Source organism: Panthera uncia, chromosome D2, assembly GCF_023721935.1.
Source record: "Panthera uncia isolate 11264 chromosome D2, Puncia_PCG_1.0, whole genome shotgun sequence".
Lineage (NCBI taxonomy): Eukaryota > Metazoa > Chordata > Mammalia > Carnivora > Felidae > Panthera > Panthera uncia.
Window position 1 is genome coordinate 76,419,004 of NC_064818.1, and position 7,106 is coordinate 76,426,109.

The window sequence follows — 7,106 nt, forward strand, 5'->3', positions numbered from 1 at the left end:
TTACACTCTCTGCTTTTTCAGGAATCCGGCGCGGGGGTGGGGGATGCTTTTGTTCTCTAGCCTTGGCCCGGAAGGTTTAGACAGCGATGGCTTTTAAACGCTTTTCCTTTTCGCAGGGACTGAGGTTTCTCCCGCCGAGCCTGCCGTTTGGCCTAGAGGATGTCCCATAGAGGGCGCTGTTCGCCTGCCATTGAATGGAGTCCTGCGCGCGAGTAAGCAGAGGCTACACCCCTCGCCAGGGAGCGAGTGAAGGGCTGTGTCCGCGCCAGCGGCCCCACATCCAAGAGCTTTCTGGAAGCGGAAAGGAAAGAAAGATTTACTCTCTGCAACAGGCTATTCAAGCCCAGCATCCCTGAAATTCAGAGTATGGGCCGAAGGTGCTGATACCCAAGAAACTCCTCTTTCCGGGTGAACACACACACACACACACACACACACGCACGCACACACACACACACGCACGCACACCCGCGCACCTGCGCGCCCCCTGGGAGGGAGACACCGGGAGAACTTGGGAGGACTAGAAGGAGTGAGGCTCCGGTAGCGGCCTCACTGAGTGCGGGGGCGGCTGTCCAGACTCTTCTCCTGCCAGCCTGGACCCCTTCCCATCTGGGTCTAGTCTTCAAGCTGCCATCAGCCAAGAGCCCACTCTCCCCCTTCCCCCCGCCAGAACTTCTCAGCGATGTCTGCCGGTCGCTTCTTTTTCTTCCCCGGGGGATGAGCAGCTTTTCTGTTCGTCTCAGTTTAAAGGCGGCTTCCGCGAGTCAGAACTTTAGCCAACTTTGCACGCGTTCGCTTCGGATAGGAGAGCTCCCACGACACTCGCGAGGACACGCAGGGGCCTCTCTGTCACAGGCTCCGCCGCGTGGCGGGCCGATCCCAGCCCAGCCCACCCAACCTGCGTAGGCGCTGCGCGCAACGAGCTTTTTCTGCAGCTGGGGAAAAAGGGACTTCTGGGTGTCCGGCACCAGTTGGGTGACCTTGACCCAGTCTCTCCGGGAGCTCTGTTCCATCTGTAAAACCCAAGTGTGAGACCCACCCTGCTTGGCGGGCAATCAGGGCGGTGATTGCTTTCAAACTCAGATTTTGGACGGTATGGCGTTTTGCATTCCATTAACGCTCTGTACCAACTCAAGGGAGTAATAATAATGAGAATAATGATTGTTTACGGAAGTACCATTTACAATGCTTCCAGGTTCCCAAAGCAAAAATTGGGTTCACTACGGTAGACGAATGTTTGCTGAAAGAAGCATTAAATGCGCCCATCGAGATTTGGGGGGGCGCATTTAATGCTTCTTTCATCGAGATTTGGGGGGGGGGGGCGGGGTCTGAAGCCCCGGATCAGAAAATAATAATACAAACCCAGTTCTCAACAGCGGAACCAAAGCGGTTGCATCTGGCCAATGCATCTGCCCATAAGGCAATGGGGAAGCGAAGGGGCCATGAAAACACCTTGGGTGCATGAAAGCTCAGGATGGTTGGAGGGGACTGATGGCCACTTCGCCGCCTTTCTCTGACCAGAGAGCTGTCTCTCGGGAAGGGACCCCACAAGCAATATTCTACTTTATTTGATGCTTAAATCTAGAGTCTTAAATGCCTGCCTTACGGGCTTCTTGTGCAACCTGGGGAGTTGCTTTTTAAACCGATGGAGTAGAGTGATCTTCCGCCCAGCTGTCCCTCAGAGGCCCAGCAGGGTTCTCTAGGGACTCGGCGGCCCTGGGGGACACGCTGCGGTGCCGCTGTCACCGCCAGGGCTGAGCAAGGTGCGCCGCTGTGCCTTCGGTTAGCATTGCCGCTGTTCAGCGCCGGCGGGAGAGACTTCCCGGGAGAAAGTGCTGTCTTCCGGGCCCCGGGCCAGAGAAGAGGAGCGCCCTTCGGAGCGTAGCCGTCGGTGCCGCGACGCTGCTGCCCCAGTAGCCCCACCAAGTGACGCGCGGGTGTCAGCCCGTTTTGCGCGCACCCGCAGATGCACAGACACTCACACCCACTCCTGCTCCAGAGGAAAGGCTCACTCTTCGGTTTCCCAGGGCCAAAGGCCAAGGCCACGCTGATTCCTGAGCCCGCTGATGCAGTCCAAGGACTTACACCCTGATTCCTTCTCTAACGATTAGACGGGAACCCAAATCCCCTCTTCGTGGCCGCGCCCTTAGCAGGCTTTGGGGAGTATGCTGAGGCCGCCGGACCCCAAAGGGTAGGAAAGTGCTGACTTTGCCGAGGGCGGGAGGTCGTGTCCTGCCTCCCAGGTCGGGGCTGCGTGGCTCTCCAGCTGCGTGGGGGCGGCGGGACCCTGTCAATCCCCTGGGGGAGGGGGGATCCACAGCTGCGAGCGCGGATAACCCCGAGGTGACCCGGGCGGGCCGGGCCCGCCCCTTCCCCCTCCCGCAGGCCTGGCGGCTGGAAGCGGGTCCCCGAACTGCAGGGGGCAGAGGAAGGCTCGGGCTCCCGGCGCCTTGGCTGTCAGTGCGCTCCGGGCCGGGGGGCGCCGCCGGCTCTGCGTCCCTCGCTCGCCTCCTGCGCTCGCCCGAGCGCTCCGAGTGCCTCTTTAGCGGGAGCCAATATCCTTTTGTGCTAATAGGCTTGTCCTCATTTGCTGCCTAATTGGACTATATAAAGCCAATAACAGGCAGGCTCTTATAGCCCGAAGCCAAAGCGCCAAAATCCGAGCGAAGGCGAGGAGGGGGCGGCGGTGGAGGCGGCTGCGGGGCCCGGGCTCGGCTGCGCCTTCGCCTGCCTAATCCCATTTGCCATTGTACGCGCCCAATCGCCGTATACTCCCCGCATTTAACTTGGATGACATTTTGATTTCATCATTAGCATCCGGCGCCGGATTGACGCAGCCCCGAGCCGGGGACTGCTCCCGCCGCCTCCTCCCCGGGAGCTGCAGCCGCCGCCGAGCCGCCTCGCTCCCTCTGTGCCGCGGCTGGGCCGCTCCCCGCCCCTCAGCACCCCTCCCACATGCGAGCCCGCCCCGGCCGGGTCCTCACCCCGCCCTCCCGCCGCTGGATTTGCGCCTGGGGCGGCCCCCGACTTTGCGCCCCGTAGTTGAGTTCCGTTTATGGTCTGATTTCCGGCCGCCCGCCTGCTCGCCCGGCCGCCCGCCCGTCCCGATCCCTCCCTCCCCGGGACCCGGAGGAGAGGGGACCATGCCGGAGCCCGGGCCGGACGCCCCTGGCACGGCTAGCGCGCAGCCCCCGCCGCCGCCGCCACCACCTCCCGCGCCCAAGGAGTCCCCGTTCTCCATCAAGAACCTGCTCAACGGAGACCACCACCGGCCACCCCCTAAGCCGCAGCCGCCCCCACGGACGCTCTTCGCGCCGGCCTCCGCCGCCGCCGCCGCGGCCGCCGCCGCCGCCGCTGCGGCCAAGGGGGCCCTGGAGGGCGCCGCGGGCTTCGCGCTCTCGCAGGTGGGCGACCTGGCTTTCCCCCGCTTTGAGATCCCGGCGCAGAGGTTTGCCCTGCCCGCGCACTACCTGGAGCGCTCCCCGGCCTGGTGGTACCCCTACACCCTGACCCCCGCCGGCGGCCACCTCTCGAGACCTGAAGGTACCGACCTCTCTTTGAACTTTCGTTGTCCTCCCCGTGCGCCAGTACCGTCCCCGCCCCGCGCTGCCTCCCACCGCAACCCTGGGACCCCTGCACCCTCCAACCCGCTGTTCGGCCAACTTCCTCCGGCCCCTGGCTCGCACCTACCGCCCGCGCGCTCTGTTGCGCTGCCAGGGAATCCAATCCCACTTGGTGAGAAAAGAGGTGGAATTGGAGCCGGGGGCGCGGCGCTTCCCGGGACAAGTGGCCTGGGGTCTGAACGCGGAGGCTTCAGCCGGCTGCGACTGGGGACAGGGCCTGGATGGAGGGAGTGAGCCGGTGGGGCCCAAGCCAGAGGAGAATCTCTCCGTGGGCCCCCGGCGGGGGAGCTGAGGGAAAGAAAGGAAGTGGCTGCGCCGCCACCGGGTCTGTCCGGGTCTGTCGCCTGCCCTCGGGAGGAAGGGGATCCCAGGGCGCGGAGCCCCTGCCCTGGCCCAGCCGGGAAGGAGGCCCATGGGAACGGAGAGGCCTCGAGGCCCGGGGCCCAGAGGCTACCGCGGATTGAGCCTGCGGCCCCCAGGCGCCAGGCCTCTCTGAAGGCTGTTTCGGTGTGCGTGTGTGCGCGTCCGTCTGTCTGTCTCTCCCCAGCTTCGGAGAAGGCCCTCCTGCGAGACTCCTCCCCCGCCTCGGGAACCGATCGCGACTCCCCGGAGCCACTGCTCAAGGCCGACCCCGACCACAAGGAGCTAGACTCCAAGAGCCCGGACGAGATCATTTTGGAGGAGAGCGACTCGGAGGAAGGCAAGAAGGAAGGCGAGGCCGCTCCGGGAGCGGCCGGGGCGAGCGTGGGGGCGGCGGCAGCGACGCCGGGCGCGGAGGACTGGAAGAAGGGCGCCGACAGCCCCGAGAAGAAGCCCGCGTGCCGCAAAAAGAAGACGCGCACGGTCTTCTCGCGCAGCCAGGTCTTCCAGCTCGAGTCCACCTTCGACATGAAGCGCTACCTGAGCAGCTCGGAGCGCGCCGGCCTGGCCGCGTCGCTGCACCTCACCGAGACGCAGGTCAAGATCTGGTTCCAGAACCGCCGCAACAAGTGGAAGCGGCAGCTGGCGGCCGAGCTGGAGGCGGCCAACCTGAGCCACGCGGCGGCGCAGCGCATCGTGCGGGTGCCCATCCTCTACCACGAGAACTCGGCGGCCGACGGCGCGGCGGCCGCGGCCGCGGGGGCCCCGGTGCCCGTCAGCCAGCCGCTGCTCACCTTCCCGCACCCCGTATACTACTCGCACCCGGTGGTCTCGTCCGTGCCGCTGCTAAGGCCAGTCTGAGGCCCGACAGGGGAGGGGGAGGGAGCGCCCGGCCGCCTTCCCAGATCCCGGAGGAGACTGGGCCGGGCCGAGGGCGCCGAGACGTCCAGCGGCCTTCGGGAACCGGGGCTTGGGCGCGCGGCCCCGGCCTCCCCTCCCCCAATCGGTAGCGTTTTGTAAGTATTTGCAATGCATTTTCGTGCAATTCACCCCTAATGGATTTGAGGCGCTTCTCCCCTTACTTTTGGTTTTGGTTATATTAAGAAAGAGCAGGAAAAAGACAACATTCCCGGGTCGAAGATTTCGGCTGGCTGGAAGATGTAAACGGTGCAGCACTTCTCCCCAAATTTGCATTGCGCTGTGGTTCTTTGGTTTTATTTTTAGAGAAGAGAAATAAGCCCCAGAAACGTAACCCCCTTAGCTTATTCTTTTTTTTTTTTTAATATAGAACTATTTTCAGAAGTCCAGAGAGAGAGAGAGAGAGAGAGAGAGAGAGAGAGAATTCAACGTGTGGTACTTTTATTCCTGGATTTCTGGGTGTGGTTCTTCCTCTCCACCTCCAGTTAGCCTCCCTAATTTTCAGAATCTGAGCAGCCTCTGGGAGGAACCCCGACTCAGGCCACTTTTCCGGCAGAGGTGTGTCACAGGTGACCTCTTTATCTGTCCCGCTTCCTGACTGAACAATTCTCTAAATGTTTAAAGGGAAAAGATAAGACAGGCCTCAAGCAGACTTCTGATGATCGAAACAGCTCCACATCTGGCCCGGTGTGAGTGGTCTTATTTATTAGTAGCATTTATTTTGGGGATTTCATTTGTTGGTAAATTATTATTATTACTAGTATTGCTTTGTGCCCTGTTTTGAGAAAGTCCATCCAATATTTTAAAAAAAAAATCTGTCTTTTAGCCTCTCCCCCTGCCTTTTTGTTCTTCAGTAACTGTTGTACTTTTGAGCTGTGCAATATTGTACAAAATTTCCTGAGAGCCCTGCCTCTTTCTTCAGGGAGAGAAGCAGACGTTTTCACTGTGTAATCTTGGTCATTGGTTTAGGAGAAAATTAAGAAGGGGAAAGGGAGGGGAGGAAAGAAACAGAGATAGGTAGCAATGCTCAAAGGAGTGAGATACGCATACTGGAGCGCTTTAAGTGAAGGACAATCAACTTAGGAGAATTTTAACTTATTTGATATATGTACAGATTTCTTGTAAAGTTCACCCTCAATTCCACAGGGCTCCTGGCTCTGCCCCCCAATCTGTTTTCTTTTTGTCGGCTACACCTGTTGTTCTGCGATAGCTTGGTGTTCTCCCCGCCCTACCCGCCCATCTCCCTCGCCACTACCCGGGTTCAGTCCCTTTTTAAGAAAAAGAGAAAAAAAGCCCACAAAATATTGTTACATTTACTGTTGTCGTGAAATCGAATTAATTAAAAAGAAAAGAAAAGCGAAGCGTTTCGTGTCGCTAGAGTGTGTAAACTTCGGACGATTTTCCGCAGGGCAGGTGTCTCTGGAAGCCTTTTCTGCCTCGCTCTCTGGCTGCCTCTGCGCTCGCGGAGTCCGAGCTGGACGCACATCCCCGTAATCCAGGAGGCGGCAGAGACAGAGGCGGCTTTGTTCCCGACCAGGGCTGCGCTCTCCCCAGTGCTTTTCGAAGCCTGCAGAGCCCTGCGCTCAGAGGGTAACGCGGGGCGAGGACCTAGGCTTATCTAGTTTGAGAAATTGAGCGAAGCGGCCGCCGCGAGCTCCGAGATGGCTGATAAATTTCTGAACGCTGTGCTACAGCCTCGTGTTCCGTTCCCAGGCCACGGTCCCTTCAGAAGCCCCGAGATTCTGGGGAGGACATTCCTAGGGATTCGTCAGCGGGCCTGCAACGCGGTGGGCTCGGTTGCAGCCAGGGGCGGGGGGGGGTGCCGGGGGGAGGAAAGAAGGGAGTGGACTTAGAATTTAGCTGTAGCCGGAGGCGGGTCGCGAAGTCCAGCTGGGAGAGGCCGGATCGCGAGAGGGCCCTAGAGAAGGCGGCTGCCAGCTCCTGGACAGGGAGGCCTCCGCCAGCCTTGAGGAGCTGCGGCTCTCGGGGCGGCTCGGGTATGCGCGCGGTCCCGGTCGGGGAACAGAGACCACCCAACTGTGGCCGCGGCCACTGAAAGGACCTTGTCTCCTCCCGGCCAGACCCTTTTCTGTCCACAGGCGCCCGACACCTCAGCGGCGGCCTCTCTGGTCTTCTGCCCCCACCCCGGCCCATGCCAGAAAGCGCAGCGCTGGCGGTTCCCACGCGCTCGGTGGGCGGCCAGCG

General features: G+C 61.0%; 1 protein-coding gene across 1 annotated transcript; it reads left to right on the top strand.

Moving 5' to 3' along the window:
• Window positions 1-3,143: 3,143 nt before the first annotated feature.
• HMX3 (H6 family homeobox 3) lies at window positions 3,144-4,844 on the top strand. The gene is made up of 2 exons (XM_049646590.1): window positions 3,144-3,543; window positions 4,171-4,844. The coding sequence occupies exons 1-2, from the start codon at window positions 3,144-3,146 to the stop codon at window positions 4,842-4,844; spliced, it is 1,074 nt and encodes a 357-aa protein (XP_049502547.1).
• The last annotated feature ends 2,262 nt before the right edge of the window (window positions 4,845-7,106 follow it).

What these genes read in the sequence shown, in the direction of transcription:
- HMX3 (XM_049646590.1), top strand. Translation starts at nt 3,144, where the DNA reads ATGCCGGAGCCCGGGCCGGACGCCCCTGGCACGGCTAGCGCGCAGCCC. An exon ending in CCACCTCTCGAGACCTGAAG is followed by an intron (nt 3,544 to 4,170) that starts GTACCGACCTCT and finishes GTCTCTCCCCAG; the next exon opens with CTTCGGAGAAGGCCCTCCTG.